Source organism: Eucalyptus grandis, chromosome 7 (assembly GCF_016545825.1).
Source record: "Eucalyptus grandis isolate ANBG69807.140 chromosome 7, ASM1654582v1, whole genome shotgun sequence".
Lineage (NCBI taxonomy): Eukaryota > Viridiplantae > Streptophyta > Magnoliopsida > Myrtales > Myrtaceae > Eucalyptus > Eucalyptus grandis.
In genome coordinates this window covers 34387045-34413782 of record NC_052618.1, presented here as the reverse complement: position 1 = coordinate 34413782, position 26738 = coordinate 34387045, and the positions used below count along the sequence as shown (strand labels likewise).

The 26738-nt window shown below is 38.7% G+C and overlaps 2 protein-coding genes and 1 non-coding gene across 3 annotated transcripts; all 3 read left to right on the top strand.

The window, feature by feature from the left end:
• Positions 1-366: 366 nt before the first annotated feature.
• On the top strand, positions 367-11150 carry LOC104430633 (subtilisin-like protease SBT3). Its single transcript, XM_039317763.1, has 2 exons — positions 367-1990; positions 10450-11150. The coding sequence occupies exons 1-2, from the start codon at positions 367-369 to the stop codon at positions 11148-11150; spliced, it is 2325 nt and encodes a 774-aa protein (XP_039173697.1).
• Positions 11151-15261: 4111 nt separating this feature from the next.
• Positions 15262-20288, top strand: LOC104453327 (50S ribosomal protein L27). Its single transcript, XM_010067851.3, has 4 exons — positions 15262-15504; positions 19181-19303; positions 19453-19577; positions 19716-20288. The coding sequence occupies exons 2-4, from the start codon at positions 19222-19224 to the stop codon at positions 19956-19958; spliced, it is 450 nt and encodes a 149-aa protein (XP_010066153.2). The 5' UTR covers positions 15262-15504; positions 19181-19221; the 3' UTR covers positions 19959-20288.
• A 1964-nt stretch (positions 20289-22252) lies between these two features.
• TRNAQ-CUG lies at positions 22253-22324 on the top strand. The gene has a single exon. It is a non-coding gene; the product is annotated as a tRNA-Gln (tRNA).
• Positions 22325-26738: the final 4414 nt, after the last annotated feature.

Below are 26738 nucleotides of genomic sequence, written 5' to 3'. Positions count from 1 at the left end.
TCTATTGTAATCTTCAGATCTTGAACAAGAATATGAAAATCATCTAAAAGAGACCGGCATGGTTTTCGTCCTTTAGGAACTTGACGACATTGGCCTTTGGCCTCCAGGTGTGCTTTCCAACGTGATTGACCGGCTCCTTAGCACAAGGAGTTTCGGCACTTAGGGTGTTGACACGAGCAAAAGGACATAACGTGGGCTTTTCAAGAGCATTGAAACCTCCGGTTCTTTACTTCCCTCTGAACAGAAATGATACGAGAAGAGACGAGAGTATGAGGGGGTGTCTTTCTATATATATCATGCACATTCGTCTGAAATGTTCAAGTAGCTCCCATCTCACCAATTTCTTTTAGCCTTCTTCCGTTAGACATGACTAGCAGGGCGATGAATCCTTCTAGTTCAGCCTTGCGAAACGCGATTTTATGGCTACTTCTGTTGTCTACCGTGACTAGCTTCGTGATGTCAGAATCCGAAGAACGCCAGACATACATTATCCACATGGATCATTCACAGAAACCAGCATCTTTTCCAACCCACGAGACTTGGCACCGTGCTACTGTGGACTCAATATCGCCATCTCTCAGCGATGGCGAGGACAAGTTTCTCTATTCATACAACCATGTCACGCACGGTTTTAGCGCCAGGCTCACGCCATCTGAGCTGGCCAAGATTGAAAAATCTCCAGCTCATCGAGCAACGATTAAAGAGTCCTTTGGCAAGCTGTTCACAACCCACAGCAGCAAGTTCCTCGGCCTAAATCACAGCTCCGGACTATGGCCCAACAGCTCATATGGAGAAGATGTCATCATCGGAATACTTGATACGGGAATATGGCCAGAGAGCGCCAGCTTCTGTGACAAGGGGATGCCGCCGGTGCCTCCAAGATGGAAAGGCAAGTGCGAGAACGGCACTGCCTTTAGCCCATCCAACTGCAATAGGAAGCTCATCGGAGCTCGGTCTTTCAGCAAGGGCCTTGCTGCCGCTGGATTAAATATATCCAAGATGTATGACTACGACTCTGCGAGAGATTTCGCTGGTCATGGCACGCACACATCATCCACCGCTGCAGGGGCCCCTGTAATTGGAGTAAGTCATTTTGGATATGCGAGCGGGACAGCTAGAGGAATAGCACCAAGAGCTCATGTTGCGATGTACAAAGTTTTGTGGGCAAGAGACACGTACGAGTCCGCATCAAGTGATGTGCTTGCTGGAATGGATCAAGCAATTGCTGACGGAGTAGACATCATGTCTTTATCTCTCGGCATCTTGCTCACACCGTACTTCAACGACGTGATTGCCATAGCATCTTTGTCGGCGATTGAGAAGGGCATCGTCGTCGTCTGCGCAGCCGGAAATGATGGGGCCTATAACTCCACGTACAACGGAGCGCCCTGGATCATCACAGTCGGAGCAGGAACTATTGATCGGAGCTTCGTCGCGACTTCAACCCTGGGGAATGGGTTAACTATAGAGGGCACGTCGTACTTCCCCCAGAGCGTCGACATTGCTGATGCACAAGTCTACTATGGCAAGGACAACCCTGACAAAGCGAAATGCCTCTTGTCAGCCCTCGACCCAAAAGAAATTGCTGGAAAGGTAGTTTTGTGTGACAACAACAATACGGTGGATTTGGACAGTCAGGTCCAAGAACTTGATAACAAAGGAGCATACGGGGCAATTCTCCTGAGCGATGAGTTAAATTTATATCCTGAAGACTACTCCATCCCTGTGGTGATCATACCGACTTCTTCAGGAGCTCCAATAAAGGACTATCTGACAAGAGAAAACAATGCAACTGTGAGTATGAGGTTCTTGCAGACCAAATTGGGCACAACCCCAGCGCCTCTAGTTGCTGATTTCTCTTCGAGAGGGCCAGATCCGATCAATCCAAGCATCTTGAAACCAGATATTCTCGCTCCAGGAGTGGATATACTAGCTGCAGTTGTGACAAACATGCCTTTTATGGAAGTTGTGTTGGTGTTTCATGAATCATGTATAAGAAAAATTAACGAAATGAACGCAGCGGAAACAAAGATATCTTTTACACATGATTCTCCTAAGGCGTTGTTCGTGCGTTTCAATAAAAAATCTAAACATAAAAGGGAGTTAAACGAAATACCTCTCGAAGCGCGCTTTGAAACGAGTCGGTTCGGTTGTTCTACACCCGAGTCCCACAAGCGTCGGACCTCTAGTTCGACACACCAACAACGAACGTCGAACGGAAGAGAGAACCTTCGGATATTCTCCACTTCGATTGTGCTAGCAATCACGTGGAAATGATCCAACGTATCCTCAATGTATTATATTCACGGCCCGAATGAGAAAAACACTCTACTTTCTCGTGTCTCGCAAAGAATACAAGAACACAAGAACACACACATTTCTCTTTGTTTTCAGCAACTCATTTTCTCTAAAAACAAATAGCGCACGCCCACCTTTCTCTGTATTTCAACCCCTTGAAGTGTCGCCAAAAACAAGACGCACACCCACAGAAAATCTCTCTTAGTTGCAACCTTTTGCAGCCTATCTTTTTAATATTTATACATGAATCAGCAACGGTTGCCGATCGTGGGATCAGCAACCGTTGCTGATCCTCGTTCTCATGCACGATCAAGCACGATCGTGCATGAATGGAACGATCGGCAACCGCTGACCGTTTATGCACGATTTCGTGCACGATGGTCAGCGGTTGCTGACCATCCATGCACGAACTAAATGCGTGCACGATGGTCAGCAACCGCTGACCATCATGCACGAATTCGTGCAAAGTGGTCAGCAAAAATTTGCTGACCATTTCCCATTAATTAATTAATTAATTAATAATTAATCAATTTCCTTAAAAAAATAACAATAATAACATAATCCTTATATGTACAAATGGAATCCCTAGTATGTACATATTACATAGCAGCTTTAGAGCAAATATCTAACAATCTCCCACTTGCACTAAAGCCAACTTATTTGGTATGTTAACATATATCCACTTTGGGCATGCGTGTGCATCATATGCAAGTAGGCTCGTGACTATGATACAAATTAAATTAAATCTCATTTAATTTAATTTCAAATCGACTCAATTCGATTGTAGTAATTGCAAACACATTTGCAATAATATTTCTCTCTTGTTCCACGTTATCCTAGTTGTTTATGGTGTGTGACATCCCTAGGTTCATCACTAAGCTGGTAGTAAGACTTGTACTAACACATTAGTACTTCCAAAAGAATTAATTATCCCGATTAATCTTTTAGGTCCTACAAGCCACGATTGACATCTAGCAATATGTCATGGCTACCCAGATAGTGTGAATGCTTTAAGAACATAATGAACACCTCGGCTTTGGCTACGGTGTAATTCAATCCCTCTGTCTTACTATGTCCCGATCAAACAAAGACCATGGAATATTTGTCAAGTCATTAATTCGATCATATGCACAAATCTAATTGACATGCATTTTATTCGAGACATAAACAATTTATTCTCGGTTACAACCCCGGCCGAGGATTTCAATACAAATGTCACAATTAGATCGCATAGGACATCATTATCATACCTTGCATATAACAAGGAGACAGATTCCATATTGCGCACACGTGTAACTTCGTATATGAACAAACTATGACCATCAAGTATAAAGACGGATCGACGACCCGGCATTATGTGCACCCGTGAACCATAGTTGTTCGATACACAAGTTAACACTGTGCCTCGGAGTCTAAGGATTATTTACACAAGACCAAAGCATGAACAATTAAACATTGACCACGCTAAAAGCTTCCATGTCGCTAATCGTTTCATATGCGTCACGTTCAGTGAATTTGTCTAATACAAACACCTGTGTTCTAACTCAGGCATCATAATACCCAATGACATGTGACTCATCATTCCCTTAAGTATCCAATACTTAATGGCGAAGTTAAGAACACACCGGTCTCAACAGGATTATTAATATCCACTTAATAATCCATTGACCGGGAACAATTTAAAGATTCAGTCTAACTATGAACCCGTCACAAAAATTCTTGACGTCTCAATAATAGGTCTAGTTGCAACTGATCTTATGGAATCATTCATCAATATAAAATAATTGGACAAATGAATGAATACATCGTTGCCATTAATTAAATAATAATAATGAAAGTACAACTGAAATCCCTAATATGTAACTATTACATAGTAGCTTTAGGGCATACATCCAACAATTTCCCAGTTACACTAAAGCCAACTTGTCCGGTACCTCAAACCCATTTTGTCAATATGTCTTTCAAAAGAAGGCGAGGTAAGGCCTTAGTGAAGGGATGCTGCCACGTTTTCTGAGATAATTTTCTGCAAGGCGATATCACCTCTCCCAACAATTTCTCGATGAGATGGAAGCGTCTCTCAATATGCTTGGACTTACGGTGAGACCTTGGTTCCTTAGCTTGAGCTATGGCCCCATTGTTGTCACAAAACAATGTGATCGGTTGCTCAATTGAAGGAACGACTCCAAGTTCAGAAATAAACTTCTTCATCCAAGCGGCTTCCTTTGCTTTGCTTGCACTACATACTGCCTCGGTGGTGGAATCGGCGGTTATGCTTTATTTGGAACTTTTCCAACTAACGCACCACCATTGAATGTGAAGACAAACCCGGACGTAGACTTATAATCATTAGGATCCGATTGAAAATCGGAATCGTATAAGCTACAACTTTAAATTCTCCTTCTCCATATATCAAGAATAAATCTTTAGTCCTTCGCAAGTACTTAAGAATATTCTTGATTGCTATCCAATGCTCTTCTCTGGATCGATGATATCTGCTAGTAATACTTACAGCATGCGCAATATCGTGTCTAGTACATAGCATAGCATACATTATGCTTCCAATAGTGGATGCATATGGTATCTTTGCCATCCGCTCTCTTTCTTCGGGAGTGTTGGGACACATCTCCTTAGAAAGACGGATCCCTTGCCTAAAAGGCAATAATCCTCTCTTGGAACATTGCATGTTAAACCGTGTTAACACTTTGTCTATGTACGTAGATTGTGAGAGGCCAATCAATCGTCTTGATCTATCTCTATAGATCTTGATACCTAAAATGTAGGTTGCCTCTCCTAAATCTTTCATGGAGAATTTCTGTGACAAGAATAGTTTTATCGATGATATCATTGGTACATCATTTCCAATCAAAAGTATATCATCGACATACAAAACCAGAAATGCAATTGCACTCCCACCGATCTTCTTATATACACAAGGTTTATCCGGATTTTTGATGAAGCCAAACGATTTGACTACCTCATCAAAACGGATGTTCCAACTTCGGAGGCTTGTTTGAGTCCATAAATGGATCTCTTAAGCTTACACACCTTCTTTTTTTCACTATTGGATTCAAAACCCCGTGGTTGTTCCATAAAGATGTCCTCATCGAAAAACCATTTAGAAAAGCCGTTTTGACATCCATCTGGAATATCTCATAATCAAGGTGTGCAGCTATAGCCAACATAATCCGAATGGATTTTAGCATGGCCACGGTGAGAAAGTTTCGTCATAATCAATTCCTTCTTTTTGACGATATCCTTTCGCCACCAGCCGTGCTTTGTAAATTCAATTTGACCTTCAACATTCATCTTCCTCTTGAAGATCCATTTACAGCCAATTGGTACAATACCATCGGGCGGGTCGAGTCAAGGTCCAAACCTCATTGGAATACATTGAATCCATTTCGGATTTCATGGCCTCTAGCCATTTACCAGAATCGATGTCCAACATCGCCTCCTCATAGATTTTAGGATCACCGAGTTGATCACTATCATTCACAATGAATAATGGTTCGATATGATCAACCGAATGTCTATAACGAGCAGGTGGGCGAGACGTTCTCGCACTTCTCCTAAGAGGTTGTGTATCAGAAGCTCCCACTAAATCAGAGATTGGTATCTGAACTCGGTTGTTTGGCACTTCATTATTTTCTTCTTGTAAGACTATTTTCCGCCCAGCACCACTTTCTTGGATGAACTGATTCTCCAAAAAAGAAGCGTGCTTGCATACCAAAATTCTTTGGTTTGAATGAAAATAGAAATAATATCCAAGAGTTTCCTTTGGATATCCAATGAAGCGACCTTGTTCAGATCTTGCCTCCAATTTTTCCATTTTTAGCATTTTCACAAAAGCTGGACAACCCCAAATCTTAATATGATTAAGACTGGGTTTCCTACTATGCCATATCTCATAGGGCGTAGTTAGAACAGATTTGGACGGCACTCTATTCAGTATATATACAGCTGTCTCAATGGCATATCCCCAAAGGGATATTGGCAAATCGGTGTAACTCATCATAGATCGTACCATATCTAATAAAGTACAATTTCTCCGTTCGGATACACCATTATGTTAAGGTTCCGGGAGGTGTCCATTGTGATAAAATGCCATTCTCTTTAAGATAGTCTAGGAATTCGGTACTAAGGTATTCACCTCCTCGATCGATCGAAGAGCCTTAATACATTTTCTGTTTGTTTCTCAACTTCAGCCTTGAATTCCTTGAACTTTTCAAAGGATTCAGATTTATACTTAATGAGATATAAATAACCATACCGTGACTGATCATCGGTGAAGGTAATGAAGTAATTATAACCACCTCTAGCAGTTTCATTAATTGGTCCACATATATCTGTATGTATTAATTCTAATATGTCAGCAGCTCGCGCACTTTGTCCCACAAAAGGCGCTTTGGTCATTTTTCCTAGAAGACAAGCCTCACAAGTCGAGTATGACTCAAAATTTAAAGGATCAATGTATCCATCATTACTCAACTTGTTAATTCTGTCTTCTCCAATATGACCTAATTGGAGATGCCAAACATACTTTTTATTTGGACCGTCTCTAGGGCGTTTATTAGTTATGGCATTTATATCAATTCTATTTTGCTTATTGGCATTGGTAATCGCATTACCGGACATTGTAATGGTATAAAGATTGTTGGTTAATAAGCTAGAACCAACACATATTCTATTATGATAAATAGAACATACATCATCAGCAAAAAGAAAATTCATAATTCTCTTTACCCAAACGAGGTACGAGATGATGTTCCTAACAGCATTCTTATAATGCAAAACAGTTCTTTAAAACCAATACATGTCCGGAAGGCAAACATAAACGAAAAGTCCCTATAGCTAATGCAGCAACTCTTGCTCCATTGGCAAACGTCGAGACAATCTCATTTTGCCTTAGCATCCTGCTTATTTCAGATTCTGCAAAGACATACAAATATGTGAAGTTGCAGCAGAATCTAGAACCCATGAGCTGGATTCAGCACTAACCATAAGATTGGTTTCAATAAGCATAGACACCATACCTTCATAAGGTCGGTTCTTGGGTTTGACCTTCAAGCTCGCGAGGTACCTCTTGCAGTTCCTCCTCCAGTGCCCTTTGACACCACAGTAATGACATGTCCCTTTATCAATCATGGGTTTTGGTTGCACAACAGGTTTGGCAGGCCTCTTCCATTTATTCTTCTTTAAAACGGTCTTACCATTTGAAGAAGAAGCTTTAGCCATAGCCACTACATTTGGCCTCGTGTTATGCATTTCCTTCTCATAAACTACCAACATGCTATGTAACTCGGCAAGAGTTTTCTCCATCTTATGCATGTGGAAGTTTTGGACAAAACCAGAGAAGGAATCGGGTAAAGATTGGAGGATCAAATCCACAGCTAACTCATTGTCCATAACAAGATTCAGCCTAGCCAATTCTTCAATGTGCCAGACCATTTTCAAAGCATGATCATTAACAGATGATCCTTCAGCCATCCTCATACGGTACAATGCCTTAAATATCTCATATCTAGAGGTTCGACCATTCTCATCAAAGTATTCCTTTAAGTGCAAAATGATCGACCCAGCATCTTCCATAGATTCATACTTCTTTTGTAATTCATTATTCATAGAAGCAAGCATATATGACCTAACTTTTAAGTCATCATCACGCCACTTATCATAAGTGACACGCTCCTCTTGGGTCCCACCCTCGGGAAATGAGGTTGGCATCTTTTCATCAAGCACATACCCAATTTTTCTGAATTGAGAACAATTCTCAAATTCCTCACCCATCAGTGAAATTGGGTCCAGTCAAACAATTCTTGTCAAGTATAGAAGCGAGTGGGTTTGTGGTCACCATTTTCAGAGTAATAATATATCTGTTGCAGAAAATAAATTGTTAGCCGTTGTATCTTTCATAGTAACTATTTCATTTTGGCCTTTAAATTAAATAGATCCTCCCACTAAATTTATATTCGAATCCCATACTCCTTAAGATGGGAAGCGGTAATCTTTGTTGGGTAAAGATTACTAGTGGGGATTGGAGTCCCACTAGTCCAAAGTCCACCTCACCTAACAGTTATTGGTGTCCTATGAACTTAGTGAGTGAACCAGCTTGTTCAACACATCATATGCAAGTCTCAATCATAACTTCGGCCTCTAGACCATGAAAGCCTCACCTAACAGTTATTGGCATCATGATCATAGTTAAGTCTAGCCCATCGTCTCATGCAAGTATTGAAAACACAAATAATTCCCTCACCTAACAGTTATTGGAAATCATTTGGCTCCAACCCCACAGCATCATATGCATAATGGAGTGGTCCAATATTATAAATGGTAATTAACCCTATGTATCCATAACTGGTTAATTAACCACTATAATATTGGATCAAACCACGACGATGGAAGGCCACGAGTCCGAAACCCGTTTCGACTTAATATTCTTTGTAAGGAGATTTGGGTCGTTATTAACGGTCTCACTTTGCACATTAACCGGTTTAACATGCACGATACCATAAACACAATAAATAAATAGATATCACATAATATCTATTCTATGTGGTGATCATGGAATTATGGTTCAATGGGTCTCGAGCCAAAGAGACCCATTTAGCCATTTTAATGTTTTAATTATATGAACCTGCTCTTCACTTTTTCTTCAATCTTTGAACTCTTCAAAGACCGGGCCCAAAGAGCTCACCGGTTTAATGGCTCCTCCAATGGCTCCTCCTCTCTTGTAGTATTTACATCAACAATTGAAATACTAAACTATACTAAAATTACATATCAAGAAAAATTAAAGTAAAATAAAAGGAAGGACGCAGCCTCCATTTAATAATTACATCCCCAAAGAGAATACACCTAATCATCATACATTCATCCATACAACAATCACAACAATTAGGGATTTTCCATGATCACCACCCTTCCTTACGAGCCATAAATTCAAAATTTAAAGCTCTGGAAGGCATGCATAAATTCTGCATATCATTTGCAAAATATAAACATCAAGTATAACAAATTACGGATTTTTGATTCAAAATTGATTTAGTTCTAATTTTTGCTTTATTGATTAAATTTATCACATAAATCAATCAACTTCTATAGGCCACATAAGAGCAAGAGAACCAATTCTCTTAACAAAAGTAAATTGGCCATTAGAATGCAAAAATATATTTGAACTATAAATCAATTAAACGCACGAAAACGCCTAAGGTTGGCTCTGATACCACTGTTGGTGTTTCATGAATCATGTATAAGAAAAATTAACGAAATGAACGCAGCGGAAACAAAGATATCTTTTACACATGATTCTCCTAAGGCGTTGTTCGTGCGTTTCAATCAAAAATCTAAACATAAAAAGGGAGTTAAACGAAATACCTCTCGAAGCGCGCTTTGAAATGAGTCGGTTCGGTTGTTCTACAATTCGAGTCCCATAAGCGTCGGACCTCTAGTTCGGACACACCAACAACGAACGTCGAACGGAAGAGAGAACCTTCGGATATTCTCCACTTCGATTGTGCTAGCAATCACGTGGAAATGATCCAACGTATCCTCAATGTATTATATTCACGGCCCAAATGAGAAAAACACTCTACTTTCTCGTGTCTCGCAAAGAATACAAGAACACAAGAACACACACATTTCTCTTTGTTTTCAGCAACTCATTTTCTCTAAAAACAAATAGCGCACGCCCACCTTTCTCTGTATTTCAACCCCTTGAAGTGTCGCCAAAAACAAGACGCACACCCACAGAAAATCTCTCTTAGTTGCAACCTTTTTGCAGCCTATCTTTTTTAATATTTATACATGAATCAGCAACGGTTGCCGATCGTGGGATCGGCAACCGTTGCTGATCCTTCTCATGCACGATCGAGCACGATCGTGCATGAATGGAACGGTCAGCAACCGCTGACCGTTTATGCACGATTTCGTGCACGATGGTCAGCGGTTGCTGACCATCCATGCACGAATTCGTGCGAAGTGGTCAACAAAAATTTGCTGACCATTTCCCATTAATTAATCAATTAATTAATTAATAATTAATCAATTTCCTTAAAAAAAATAACAATAATAACATAATCCTTATATGTACAAATGGAATCCCTAGTATGTACATATTACATAGCAGCTTTAGAGCAAATATCTAACAAGTTGGCCTTTATGATCTTGTGACCAATTACGCGCTTTACTCGGGCACCTCCATGGCAGCGCCACATATTGCCGGGGTCGCAGCTTTGCTAAAGGCCGTGCACAAAGATTGGAGCCCAGCGGCCATTAAATCGGCAATGATGACCACAGCATACACCATGGATAACACGGGGACGACATTGAAAGATCAAAGGTGGCGACATGCTGCCACACCTCTTGATTTCGGAGCAGGCCATATCAATCCTAACAAAGCCATGGACCCCGGACTTATCTATGACCTGAACTTGCAAGATTATATCGAATTCCTTTGCAGCCTGGGATATACAGATAAGCAGATGAGTGCAGTGATCAGGAGAGGCCAGTGGAATTGCAGCCGAAGTGATGGTGACCTCAACTACCCTTCTTTCATCGCCGTATATTCGAACAAAACCGGCTCGACCAAAGTTAAGAGCTTCAATAGGGTGGTGACAAATGTGGGAGATGATTCTTCTGTTTACCAAGCGATTGTGGCAAGTCCGAAGGAAATGACTGTCATAGTACAGCCTAGCAATCTCACATTCACTCACAAGTATGAGAAGCAGAGTTTTCATTTGACCATAGAAGTCGATCAGCTTGCCACAGGAGTGACTTATGGTTATCTCAAATGGGTCGATCAACACAATCATGTTGTATCGAGCCCCATTGTGGCTATTAAGCATATTTAGATTACTAGACTGGCAATCATGCCCATTCATGTCCCGAGCATGTTTGCTCAAAATTTTCTCTTTTACAGGAACATTGCATTTTCTTTTCAGGGGTAATGACAATGCGAGTGACTGGACTTCGGTGATCTTTACAATCGTATGCAAACTTTTTGTCCAATCACGTACCTTAACTTTTCATATATGAGTCGATGCGCAACCCCTTTGATAGTCGTGCACGAAAAATGTCAAAGTGAACATGAACGCCGGTATATAGCCGTTAACTGTCAACATAGACATATGTTTAGGCCTTTTAAAATTAAGCCACTTCAATAGAGACATTATATGGACAAGATTGTCTAAGTCAGTGTTGAAGAAACATCCCTATCAATTTTGATAATCCCAAAACTATTATTGGTTATAATATCTATTATGATAAGTGCAAATGTCCGCGCAGATTTCTAAGGAACTATGATGATATCCAAGCTGAAGAGCTCAGTAAAGACTAACTAGAATGATGAAGATCTTGACAAGACATGGACAAAATACACACGGCATCATGTTCATAAGTTTTTGGAAGAACCATGGTTGATATATTATCATTATGAAGTCTCTAGTAGCTTATTTGCTCAACTCACTGGAAATCGAATCACAAGACATTTCGTACGGTTTGTCCGTATATAGCATCAACTAACCGGTAAAAGTGTGCACATTCTGACCATGAGTATTGCTCGTGCATATATTAAGTCATTGGCGGTGGTGTTGATATGTCTGAAGGTGACAGTTAAAAACAAAGAATATTAGGGGTGATCAGTTCCCAGTTCGGTCCGATTCCAAGATGGAATCGGGGACTGGACCGGGAGCATCGGTCCAAAATTGGGAACCATGGACCAGATTGTTTGGTCCTAGGATTGGGAACCGGACCGGACCATCGGTTCCCCCTCCAGTCAATCCGGTCCGGTCCAACAAAATCAGCACTTTTTTTCACTAAAGAGTAAGCTGTGCTCTAGAACCACTCAAACCAATTTGGTTCCTCGGCAATCCAATAAAACTAGTTGCAAATTATTCAAACTTCACTTGCATGAATATCAATCGTGTTTCACTAGAGTAAAGTTACGCAAGGTAACAATTCTGTTCTTTTGCTCCAACAAAATAAAAAAAAAAAAAAAAAAGAACAAATCTGTTTGGTAATGTTAATTAATCTTTCTATTTTTCAAAATAGAAAAGTGGCCAAGGAATAATTTAAAATATAAACAAAAAATAGAAAAAAGTAACGTCTTATTCCAGATAGCAATTTCTAGAAATAAGTCATTTTTTTTCTTTTCTTCTTCTTCCTCAACACCGTCTCTGACAACGGACAGCGGACTAATAGTAGCAATGGCAAGAAAGAAGAAGAAAAGAAAAAGACAAAAAAATCTTTTTAAAAAAAAAACTCTACATTACAAAAAAAAAATTATAGATCGTACCAAAAGCATTTTTGTTCTGTTTCTATTTTGAGAATAGAAAATTTGTATAATTAGCAAATGCGTTCTTTTACTCATAAATTGTTTTAAGGTATAGCAATAAAAAATAATATTTTTAAAAAGAAATGATTCCCAAGGGAAATGTTATCATTCGACCCAAAAAAAAAGGGAAATGTTATCAAACATATTCTAAACAACCAACATTACATTCATGGCCGTCCTTTTGCACTGTTTCAACTTTTGGTTCCGGTACTATTTTTCCATCGATGATCTAAAAAATTCTTCACTATTTTTTCGTCCGCACAACGGACAAGCTGATTCAAATGGTGTCGAAGTCAAAGCTATTCATGGAACATTGCTCATCCATTCTAGTTCTCTCTGTTGTTTTGATTTTTATCAATTTCATGGACCGGCGCGCGTACTTAGGCGATTTCATCAATTGAGGCAAAATCATTACTGGAACAAACCTTGGTTACACAAGTTCTCATACCAAGAATTTCAGTCGTTGCTTCCGAGGCGATAAGAATTGGATGAACTAAGTTTAGTAATGATCTAGAATATTATAGGAATATCAGAGGAGTAAGACAAATGACACTTTCGACTTAAATATTTAAGTAGGTATACAGATGAAATGAGTGGTTATTTTATGAAATGAGTTTGCAATAATAGTATTGAAATATATAAGTGAAATAAATGGCATCTTTGACTTAGATATATCTGTTTAGAATGAAATGAAAAATGAAAATTGACAATTATAGCTAATTATTTATAAATGGGTTAACTTTGTTACGATTTTTTTTTTACTATCGGCAACACTATTAGTTTAGAAAATATATTATATATGCACCATTGAATGAATGATATGTGTGCTTGCAGTTCGTTTTATAACCTAATTCATATTGAGTATGAAACTAGTTTTCGCTTCGACAAAGACTTTCCATTTCCTACATCCAACTCGATTCCGATCTATTTGAAAATTGCTATAATTTATTTATCCATATATTTACGCATACATAAAAGCTATGCTCGGAGGAAACTGCTATATCCTACTAAATAGATATCTGTGTTATCTATATCGAAGTCTTGAAAAAAAAATAGATAAGATTTGTACTTATCGAATCTAAAAAATCTTGTTTTTTTTAACATGAAGAGATAAAGAAGCCATTGCAATTGCCGGAAATACTAGGCCCACTAAAGGCACAATAGAAGAGGGTAAGTTGTTAAAAATTGTCATAGAATGAGTACCTCAATTTAATATTTATACATGTTGTTGTTAGAAAGATATCTTAGAATAATTATAATTCGTATATAATTATATTGAGTATATCGAAGTGACTATATATATTAAATAATAAGTGTAAGGAATGGATAATTAAATAAATGAGACTTATTCTTCTTTATCTTTCTACATGAAATATAGAAATATACGTATGATAATCTATTCTATTTTTGTCTTCAAATTAGAATTGAATTCTAATTTTTTTATTTTATTTAATAAATAAAAAACAAAGAGTTTCTTACAAATTCACAAAGGATTTGTTAGAATTCAATCCAACAATAGGATTCTTAGTAAAAATAGAGATTCTCGAAAGATATAGTAGAAAGAAAAGAAGGAAAGATAACCTTCACATAATTTTTTTCTATATGTTACAAAATAAATTATCAATGTATGCACGTTTAGGGTGCATTTGATAACTATTATGTTTTCGGAAATAATTTTTGATCAAAAATGATTTCTTTTAATTTTGTTCTCTGGGCGAGTTTCTAAACATTTGAAAGCATTTGATAATTATCCAAAATTTATAATTCTAGGATAGAAATATGCTTGGTAGGACTCTTAATTTTTATTTTATTTTTTGTTTATTTTAATTTTTTATCATTTTTATTTTTTTTTCTTTTTTTCCTCTTTCTTTGTGGTCGATCGCCGACTACGATGGCTAATGTCGATCCAGGTGAAGTCGGCGAGCTCGTTGAAGGCTCGCCTAGCCACCATCGAGGTTCAATTTCACCTATATCTACTAGGCAAGCCTTTGGCGAGTTCGCAAATCACCAACGACAGCAACGGATGATTGACCAGGGAGTAAGAAGAAAAGAGAAGGAAAAAAGAACAAAAGAAAAGAGAAAAGAAAAGTTGAGTTTGATTCTAAAATTGTTTAAGAAAACAAAAAACAATTTTTTCGATCCCTTCGTGTTTGAATTGGCTACATCTTCCTAACACCCCTCCGTTCTTCACATTTTGATTAAGAGTTGGCGGTCTGGTTTGTGGTAGTTTGTAGTGCCGTGGGTTGTTTGTTTAGCTTGTTCTTTTTGCCTTTGTATCTTTTGATTTGGCTCCCTCTCACTCTTCCTGTTCTCCCGCATCCTGTTCTCCCGCGGCTAGAGTGTGAGCTTTGGCTCCAAATTATTGTATTTTTGTCATTTGCTTAATATATTCTTACCATTTACCAAAAAAAAAAATTCTATTTTTAATTATGTTCCAAATCTATTCATGAGAACAAAAAAAAAATAGATTTTACTCTCCGAAAATAAAAAATTTATCAAATGAATTTATATTCTTTTTTCTATTTCAGAGAATAAAAAAATAAAATCAGATATTATTTAAAATGTCACTAAACAGGCCTTAAAGGGTTTTTACCTTCCTTTTTATCCCCCTTTTTTAAAATTTACCAAATCTTCAGATATGCCGTGCACCTTCTCTGAGAAGCCAAGAACCCTAGACCGCCCTCTCGTCATCTCTCGGGGCTCCGTCAATCTGCAGTCGCTTCCAGGCGCGCGCGATTTCGGGGATAGACGGCCGGCACCGGAACTACCCACGGCGGTCGTGACCTGAAGCGCCCACCGGCTCCGGCGTCGCGGGTCGAGCTCGGTGACTCCGGCGCGACGGCGAACGCCCTGACGGCGAGATTCATCACGAGGTGCGTCGAACTCGTCAAGCTTTCTCTTGCTTCGCCTTAGCAAAAAATGCTGTATCCGTACGCTTAGGGAGATTCGGTTCGACGTGCCTCTCTTCGGAGCAGTATTGTCGACTGCCCAGTACGCGTTCTGCACCGAGGAAGTTTGCTCCCGGTCGAATTTTTCTCTCCATTTCCATTGGCGGCGGATAGGAAACGTGATAGCCTGATGGGGTCTGGGTTACTGTTGGGAAATGGAGTTGGGACGTGTGGTGGAATTTGCTCGAGTTTGATAGAGGTGTCAAAATGGGTACACAATCCATTTATAAACCCATATTTGTTTAAATGAGTCATTAATGGATCAAGCCTTATTTCCCAAGGACACCGATTGCTCGAATTGCTGTGGCTCGAGGGTAGAATGTGGACGGTTGGATTTGACCCGATCAGTTGTAGATGGGTTTCGGTTGGGTGTTTCCTTAACTTTTATGATGTGAGTCTCTCTGTTTCATAAGGGCTTTTCGTTTGTTCTCTTCATTTGAGCTGCAGTAGTTATTGGTTATGGATTGTGTCGTGCAAGTGAAGAAGGCAATGAGGGAAAGAGGAATAAAAAGGTCCCTGCGTGTCGTTGGGTTGAGATTAAACATAGAACTCATGTCTTTATGGCGAATGATAATTTGCATCCCCAAATAAAGGAGATCAGGAGAAAAATTGACACATTGGCAGAAGAGATGGAGAAAGAAGGATACAAACCTGACACGAGTTGTGCCCTTCACAATGTTGATGAGGAAGTTAAGATTGAATCTCTTAAATATCATAGTGAAAGATTAGCAATTGCATTTGCACTTATTAGCACACCTAAGGGATCATCTATCCTTATAATGAAGAATTTGAGAGCCTGTACAGACTGTCATGCTGCAATCAAGGTGATATCAAGGATTGTTCAAAGGGAAATTACAGTTCGAGATTCAAACAGGTTTCATCACTTTAAAGATGGAATTTGTTCTTGTGGTGATTATTGGTAGGTTTTGCATGGAAAATTCCCTGCAATGCATGACAAGGTCACAAAAACGAGTTCTTGGGTTTAATCGGGGCTAGATGACTGTAATCCAGTGTAGCTTTAGATCGAGCAGCTGATTTGAGTCAATCAATAGAAGCTACTATTCTGGAGTTTATGATGACGATTACTGCACTAGAGGGCATAAAGTCTAAAGGTATGGGGATTCATAGGAATATACCTTAAAATATAACACAGAAAGTAGCAATTATGTCTATATGATTCATATTGTTTTTACCTATTAAAGAGAGAATGTTTATTTAGTCTGTTGGTTGTTTAAATAGGGGTGGGTGAAAGGTACAAGATATTTCAATGGATAATCCTTCTTTAACAGTTCATGATTCATGATTTGAAATCTGCCTTCTCCTTTCCATAAAGTACAGATACTTTGGTTGGGATTGTTTTGCCTGAATTATGAGCAAGAACAGTTAGTTTATCTCGTATGATCCACTTGCAAGGTGTGATTATTTTTCATTTTGATTACCTTGGCAGAAACCTTTCTCAATTGGTTAAACAATGAATGGGTCTCAGACAAATTCAGGATTATAGCCACCATTTGACAATTATATTTTGTCGGCTCTCCTACTGGTATTTTAGTAATATAGTCTTTAAAAAAAAAAAAAGAAAAACATAAGAATAAGTTTTCCTAAATTTGATTAAATATGAAAATATTTTATTAATACGGGTCGGGTCGGGTCGGGTCGGGTCGGGTCGGGTATAGGTCAGAAAATTTACATTAGGCATAAATGGGTTAATGGGTCAATTTGGGTCGGACCATTAATGATCCGACCCAAACCCAACCCCACCCGTTTAACAGCTCTAGAGTTTGAGCCGGGTTTCGGAGAATTTTTGGGAGCTTTCGGGTTTGGGATTGAGATAGGGTCAGCCGTTGCAATGCGTCGCGAACTCGTTCCGCTGCCGTTGCTGCTTTAGCTTAAATTTTTTGGATGTTTTGATTGGGACAAAGATGCTGCCCTTTTTGAATGTCGAATCCATTTTGGGCCCAAAAACAAACGGAGAAGTGACCCTCAATTTCCTGACGAACTACTAATTATCTTTGTGCTGGAAACTTCACCACGTGAACAAGATAAAGGAGGCAAGTTGAGTGAAACACTTTTTCCATGTTGGTTTCTTGCACCCGCAGTTGATCTCCTACCTTTCTGTTGCTCCTCTTAGAAATTGAGAATTAGGCTTTCTTTCCTGTGGTTCGAAAGTGTTGGAAGATGTCTCTGTATGTTGTACATTCTCAATTCCTTTGGCTAATGAAATACATGTGTAGTCGGTGACCATAAAAGTCTTGGTTTTTAATCTGAACATTCAACTGATATGTGTGTTTCCATTAATTAAAGTCCTTTTGAAAGACATTGCCATGGTGAAGATGCCACTTGGGTTGTAACTTTCAATTTGGAAATCTGTTGGTTGGAATGTGTTCTTTTTGTTGTTTTCTGCCAATGTAGTCAGGTTAAAATTCCTCCTTCTGCCATCATATTAATTTACTAATCTTTTGATCCAGAAAATTCTCCCACATTTGAAAGCACAATATAGAACTCAACATGAATCTTGATAGTATGGATATGTGTTCCATATTGATGAACTTGGTTTGTATATTCCTGCACCTGATTACAAGATTATATATATATATTTGTAAATTATAATGTAGAATATTCTTGTCATGCTTTATTACTTATCTTCTAATAGTTGCTAATATGTTCCTTGGTGTTGCTGACTCTAAAACTAGATTTCTACACTAGAAGACTAGTCGTATAAATATTTCTTCAACTATGGTGTGCAATATATTTTTAACATTTAATTACTTATTCTTTTATATTAATAGGCACTGATTCAGCGGTAATTCTCACCAGTAGCAAAGTGCATAGCACAGGTGATGCTGCATAAACTAAAATAATGAAGGTCTACAAATATGAATTTTGTTGTCACTTATGTTGGAGGGAAAAGGCTTTACTTTGACCATTATTGGATTTGGAATGAACATAGAGCAATAGAAATCGTGAAAGACATAAGAAGGTTTAGTCAGGATGTGCTTCTATGGAGTGCATGAAAGGTACATATTATTCAGTGGAGATCACTTGAAAAGGAATCAAAAGCTCAAAAACTCCTCTCCCCCTTTTCTCTTCTTCTGTACGTGTGTGTGTCGGTCTGTTTGTTGTTGTTGGGAGTAGAGGAAATGAGGAAAATTATCACATGGGAGAGACAATTTGCCATTCCTCATATATTCACTCAGTAAAAGGGGGAGTGGAGGAGAATAGTGAAAGTCCTCATCCCCTGGCATCGGAAAAAGGAACTGGGATCTGGTCTCTCTCTTGGTAAAGAAGTGAATGGCTCTTGTAATGGTGATCGGGTGCTCTGTTATTTATTGCCAGTTGAGTATGTTTTGTGTCCCTTTTTTCCTTATGGTTTTCCCATCACATGGTTCTTAAGCATAGTGAAGAGAAACTAACCTGCCATCCTTAGTGAATGCTACAATTTATTTTATGCCTGAGCATAAAAGATGATGTGTCAATCGTTCAGTAAGATTGTTTATCAGAAAAGAGTGGAATCATAGGCATTTCTGTCTTGTTTCTTTTAACCCGTGGGGCATATTTGGTTGATCAACATTTGTCAGTTGACATGTTCATGCTGTTGCAGGAACTTCTGGGTTTAATTGGAACTCTCTGGAAATCAAGAGTATGAATTTCGTGGCATCACTTTATAGGAGAGTGAATATCAAAGAGCTTACCACCAGCATCCCTGTTTATAACAATGCCAGTGGTAGATATCCCTCTCCCTCTCCCTCCCTCCCTCCCTCCCTTTCTCCCTCCCTCTCTCTCTCTCTCTCTCTCTCTCTCTCTCTCTCACACACACACACACACACAGGTCGACAATCTGCTAATTGCAATAATTTCTTCCATTGGCTTAAGATGCATCTGGTGGAGGATTGAATTTGCTGTTCAGGCGTTGGGCCACTAAGAAGTCGGCTGGATCAACAAAGAACGGAAGAGACTCAAAACCAAAGAATCTTGGTGTGAAGAAGTTTGGTGGAGAGGTAAGTTACTAATGATTCAGCAATTAAGAAATGGAAGGAGCAAAATGTATCTGAAAAGCCTGTGGTGAAGAAGCGAATCTTGCCCATCGGTCTTTCTTATTCTTTCTTTGATCACATTGTCTTTTCGATAACCTGCAGAGAGTCATACCAGGAAATATAATTGTTCGACAGCGGGGCACCCGATTTCACCCTGGAAACTACGTCGGAATGGGGAAAGATCACACCCTCTTTGCAATGAAAGAAGGGTCGGTTCAGTTTGAGAAGCACAAGCTCAGCGGGCGCAAGTGGGTGCACATTGTTCCAAAGGACGGCCACACACTTCACCCCATGTATGCAGAGGCTGCTGCTGTGGATGCACCTGAGCTGAAGACAGCTACTTAAACAACCCGCCTTTGGAATTTGATGGTTGAATTTTCATCCCAACTCCATATTTCACCTCTTTTCTGAACAATAAGCGTTGGGGCATGGGAAAGAGCTTGAGGTACAAGCTGCAATGCTCGAGATAAAGTAGTTAGCCATTGTTGCTTGCCTCTTTGAAAACTCAGGCACCAAAAGAAAAGGACAGATACAAGGATCTCAGTGTGTCTGTCTACTGGGGTAAAATTGTATGTGTATTTTTGCATGCATGCTCGCTTGTTTGCGCTGTGATTTCTTGCTGCTGATGAGTCGCCACTTTCGGTTCCTCTTCTTATACATTCACTAATCAGCACATGATTCTCTTGTTCTATATGGTTGACATGAACAAGTAATCAACTCAATACTGACATATAAGTTTCTACTTACATTAAAATAAAAAATGATATCATTATAATTTTTATGTGGAGAATTTGAAGTATGGACATATCAATAAATGCGAAATTTGTGGAATTTCTTTATAAGAATCCATGCTACGCATGGGGTTTGGAAAACCAGTGTCAATAACCATTCCCCACATCCAGCCTAAATAATTGCTCAAATTAGTCGCGGATGATGACCACAAGCATCATTATTAAGTACAACGTCTTAGTACATTATATTGCTGTATAGTAACATAATGAATTGCAAATTTTACAATTCTGTATGATTCATAACTTAACGGATACCATGATCGTTAAGTAATTAACATCTTAAAGAGCAAGGACATTTTGGGCATTTGCCTGCATACTTGTTATTACGGTATCAACTGCAAACCGAACACGGTAATGATTATTCAAGTATCTAAACCAAATGGCTCGCGACATCTCGATCTAATGAAAAATTAAAGAGGAGAATCAGAGAATCGTGCTGCACGGGCTCAAAACAAGCTGACACCGCTTTTCCTACGAGCTAACAAAAGGATGGAGGGAGCCTTGGTTGTGAAGGTGGCGTTGTTACTTACAATTAGACCCGTTAAATGGGTGGGTCGGGTCGGGTTTGGGTCGGGTCATAAATGGTCCGACCCAAAGCGACCCATTTAACCCGTTTATAACCCATTTATTGCAGTGCAAATTTTTTGACCCATACCCGACCCGACCTATATTTAACCCATACCCGACCCATTTAACAAAACATAAAAAAGCTTATATATATATATATATATTAAAATGGTATTGCTAACATGATTTTATACAATACAAATTTAAAAAATAATTATTTAAAAAATCGAATTTTAATTAATTTTTTTATTTTTACAAAATTAAAATTTTAATTATTTTTAATTTTCTTTTCTCTTTTCTCTTTTCTTTTTCTTTTTTTCTTCTTCCTCTTCTTTGGCCGGCCGCCGGCACGACGACGCCGCAATGACCGGCCACAGCGAGCCGGCTCGCCCAGGCTCGCCGACGCCGGTGAGCTCGAGCTCGCCCCTCGTCGGATCGCGAGGTTGGAGCCTCGCCCGACGCCGGCGAGTTCGAGTCTCGCCCAATCGGCGAGGCTTGAGCCTCGCCGGATCTGGCGAGGCTCGGGCCTTAGCGGACGTCGGCGAGGCCTCCGCCTCGCCCGGATCTGGCGAACTCGAGGCTCGCCGGCGTCGGGCGAGCTCGAGCTCGCCCCTCACCGTTGGCAAGGCCTCCGCCTCGGCCGAGATCCGGCGAGCTCGAGGCTCGCCTAGCCGGTCATGCCGAAGCCATCGCCATCTTAGCCGGCCCAGGAAGTTAGAAGAAAGAATAAAAAAAAAAAAAAAAGAAAGAAAAAAAAAGGAAAGAAAAAATAATTATAATTTTGATTTTTATAAAAAAAAAAAAAATTGTAAAATTAAAGAGAAGAGAGAGAGATAATGAGGTTTTGAGTGAAAAATGGGTTGATAAATTGGTCATAAGCGAATTCGAGAGCCGACCCATTTAAAACCCATATATCTTAGTGTTAACCCATTAAAACTTATTATGGGTGCTTTATAAAGATAAAACTTGACCCATAAATGGGTTGCACAACCCATTTAACACCTCTACTTACAATATATGTTAGCCTCTTTTTATTTTCCGGAAAATGAACTCATTGGAAAACATTTTTCTGGAATGATTGTTTATATCGCTTATAAAAATGAATGAATGAATAATATTTTACCGTCCTCAAAAATATTTAGATATAAATTATTAATAATGAAAAATTTTCCATTGACTAATTATTTAAGCGATAGAAATGATCATTTTTAGGAAAATGTTTATTTTGAACAAAACAGAAAGCCGTTAAATAAAATTTATATTAGCCACAGGACAACAAGAGGTCCCATGGTCTAGTGGTCAGGACATTGGACTCTGAATCCAGTAACCCGAGTTCAAATCTCGGTGGGACCTTCTCCTCCTCCCTTTTTTAATTTTTCCCTTCTTCTTGTTCTTTGTTTTTGTCATTTTAAATCCTCTCCGCGTCTGAATTTTTATTTTAAAGATCAGAAAAGAGAAATGCGTGGAAACTTATTTTTCACCTACTCCCGACAATGTTTGTTTCTCTAAAAGCTACGGCTTTAGCTCTCCTACAAATTATAAGCATTAACAACGATTTAGACACTAGATTGGCTTTGTTTGGGAATTTGCTCATTTGTAATTTACTTGAATTGCAAATTACCGTTGTGGGGATCATTGAAATGACCCACGGTCCTAAACACGTCGTACCTTCTTGCATTCTATTGAATTTCTAATGAAAAATGTCGTAGCATATAGATATTACAAAGATTTATAATAAACTATCAAGATCTATTCTTTTGTGATCCAATAGTTGTGATATGTGAGTATTGAATCTTAGGGAATTTGTAAAAAACGCATTAGCATTTCCAATATGACTATAATCAACTTCTCGCTAAAAGTCCAAAAAAGACACAATCTATTTGGGAATTTGCTCATTTGTGATTTACTCGACTTGCAAATTGTCTCTATGGGAATCGTTGGAATGACCCACCGTCCTAAACACGCCGCACCTTATTTTATTCTATCGAATTTCTTAGGAAAAATGTCTTGGCATATAGATATTTTGAAGATTTGTAATGAATTATCAAAATCCATTATTTTGTCATTTAATGGTCACTTACATGAGATTTGAATATTATAGAATTTGTAGAAAAACCCATTGGCATTTCCAATAGGACTATAATCAACTTCTTGCCAAAAGTTCAAAGACAACACGACCTGTTATAATTGGATATTCATAACAACCTTATATCTTGGAAAAGTACAACTATTTACAGCTAAGACGCTTTAACACAACATTTCAAAATTGTTTTGGTAATAAAGCACAGATGTTTGAATTCGAACACTTTATCGTCCACCCACCTATCAATTCATTAGGGATAATGTAAATTAATCCCAAAAAAATTAGAGGATGCCTATCCTATATGATTATGGAAATAGTTGGAACAGATTCCCGTCGCTCCATCACGCAAGGAACCATCGTACTAATTAATTGGAAACTCCAAATAAATCCATCCAAGGGGCATCTCTTTAGAGAAAATATAAACCGCCGTATTCGTTATTATATATACATATCAATTTGCATCGTCACTTTTGAATATTAGCATATTACATCTTGAATTTTGTTGCTGAATTTTAAATTGCATCTCCTACCCATGATCCTTTATTTGTTTACCCACCATATGGTGATTTAATTTTGTAAATTACCTCATCACTCTTGTCAACCCTATCTCTCTCTCTCTCTCTCTTTCTGGGGTGGCGTGTGGGGGGCGCGAATATAGCGACTAGTTTTGGATTCAGCTACAAGAGATCCGGGGTTAGTCGGTGGTGGAGGAGAGATACACTTGTAAGCTTTTAGGTTTTTGTTTAAGGACCTATATTGTAAATTTTGGAAAAGTGAGGATACGGATGCAAAATCTAAGGGTGGTTTTGAAACTTTTTCTTTCTTTCGTGGTGTGTATGGATTGAAGGGGCTGGAAGGAGGTGAACGAGAACTGATTTTCTTTGGAAGGAGTTTTACAGAAAAATTAAAAAGGGAAGTGGAAGGAAAAAGAAGGAATCCTTTTTATCTCACATTTCATTTTTCCATCCAACAATGGGAGGAAATGGAGGGAAAATAAATTTGGGTGTTTTACTTTTTTCCGTTTTTGCAATTTTGTCCCTCATTAGTCATTTTGTTTCTGTACACAAACGAGGCAGCTGATACCATGGACCATCAATCAAACCAACTTTCCTTTTCATGCCTTTTCTCATCCATGCACCCCAAAACAAGTAAGAGAAATTTACAATTTTCTCCCTTCTAACGTACTCCCTTCTTTTCCTTTCTCTTTTTCTTTCCATTCCATTCATTTCCCACTAGAAGTGTCAATAAGACTTAACAATACTATAATATTATTAGTATGAGCCCACGTTTGATTTAATATTGCCCACATCATTGCCCACATCAAGTTGCATGATAACTATGATAATCACCCAATTTTTACAGAAGACTATTAGGAGTGCCAAAAATTTCATACGATGCCCACTTGAGTGTTAAAACTTTTCTTCGCTTACTTGAGTGTCACAACTCACAAGTTTGAAAAATCGTTCACTTAAGTGCCAATTCCAATTTGTCTCGCTGAAAAATCCAACATAAAGGTCAGTCATTTGATATGGCTTTGCCGACGTGACATGGACAATAATATTTTAATGTTTTATTTTTAATGTTTTATTTTATTTTTTTACTTTTTTTTGCGAAACCCTTGCTCAAGGGTTGCCTTGCCTTCGACCATGAGGACCCTTGTTAGTTGCCTCGCCAGCTCTCGGTGGCCACAGGTGATGTCACCTCACCTAGAGCCGGCGAGGTCACAATGCCCTTGCCCATTTCCACCGTGGCCAATCTAGGCAAGGGTTGCCTCATCCTCACCACAAAGGCCCTGGGTGAAGGCATCACAACCTCGCCAGCTGTGGACAACACCATCTAGAGCTGGTAAGGGCATCTTGACCTCACCCATCACAAGTGAGAGTTTCGTGGCCAATGAGGGTCGCTGGTAATCCTTGTCAACCCTAAAGTAAAAAAGCAAAATAAAACAAAAAAAAAATTCAAAAAAATTCAACGTAGGACGTTTGGAGTAATTTTACTTTGACATGGAACTCAAGTGAGTGATTTTTTTTTTTTTTTTTTTAAATTTAAGTAATCGTCGTATGAAAGTTTTAACACTCGTAATGTTCATCTCCCCCAATTTAAAGATAATTGTCTTAATGGAAGATGTTATCTGAAGGAGTTTGAATAAGGACATAAATAAGTCTATTTGAACAATCTAATAATTGAAAAACACATCGTCAATATTGAGGGGGCAATTGGTTAAAAATACGCATTCATCAATCTTTCGAGGCTTTGCAAATCCGAATTCCAATCAAATTTCATCATTATACGTTTTCACATTTGATCTTGATTATCATGGTCTTCAATCTTCCGCAAATTTCTAACTAAAAACCCATTTCTTAACTCACTTTCAATGGGCCAGGTTGAAAATGAGCCACTCAAAATTTTATAAATCAGTGGAATGGGTTTAAAATATCTTAGCCTAGTTTTATACCGGTCTACGTGGACACAAGACCCATATCTAACCCATTTATTAGTTTACCAACTTCAACCCATATTTTGTCTTCATTTTACTCGGCCTTCACTCGCTTGAAAAAATTGCTGCTCCAGGACAAAATGGATTTGGCACGTCACTGACACTTGCACCGGAATGAGCCGGGATGCACCTTTGGCAAGTACACGTAGGTCCTCCGTTGCACTGGCTTCCGGTTGCTTAATCTGATGAACTAGCCGCTGCTGCGCTGCAAGACGGAGATCCACCGGCTCAATGAAGTTGACAGAAAAAAGAAATAGGAAATTGAAAAAAAAAATTGTATTCTATTTTTTATTCAAGTACATTGGTCAATTTATAGCATTTTCAATAGGACTATAATCAACTTCTTGCCAAAAGTCCAAAGACAGCACGATATATTAGAATTGGACATTCATAACAACATAATATCTTGGAAAAGTACAACTATTTACATCTATGACGCTTTTAACACAACATTTCAAAATTGTTTTGATAATAAAGCACATGAGTTTGAATTCGAACACTTTATCGTCCGCCCACGTGTCAATTCACTAGGGATAATGTAAATTAATCCCAAAAAAATTAGAGGATGCCTATCCTATATGATTATGGAAATAGTTGGAACAGATTCCCGCCGCTCCATCACGCAAGGAACCATCGCACTAATTAATTGGAAACTCTAATTTTTCTTTGACCTAAGAATTGCATACTCTCTTTTGGTAATCCCATTTATCAATTATTATTACGGTTAAAAACCTCCGCAGATGTATATAAGCTCGAAATAAATCCATCCAAGGGGGCATTTCTTTAGAGAAAATATAGCCCGCCGTATTCGTTATTATATATACATATCAATTTGCACCGTCATTTTTGAATATTAGCATATTAAATCTTGATTTTTTTGCTGAATTTTAAATTGCATCTCCTACCCATGATCCTTTATTTATTTACCCACCATAGTGTATTTTAATTTTCTAAATTACCTCATCATTCTTGTCAACCTATCTCTCTCTCTCTCTCTCTCTCTCTCTCTGGGAAAGTGGGCAGCGCATCTGTCGGTATTTTTGGGGGTGGCGTGTGGGGGGCGCGAATATAGCGACTGGTTTTGGATTCGGCTACAAGGAGAGATATACTTGTAAGCTTTTAGGTTTTTGTTTAAGGACCTATATTGTAAATTTTGGAAAAGTGAGGATACGGATGCAAAATCTAAG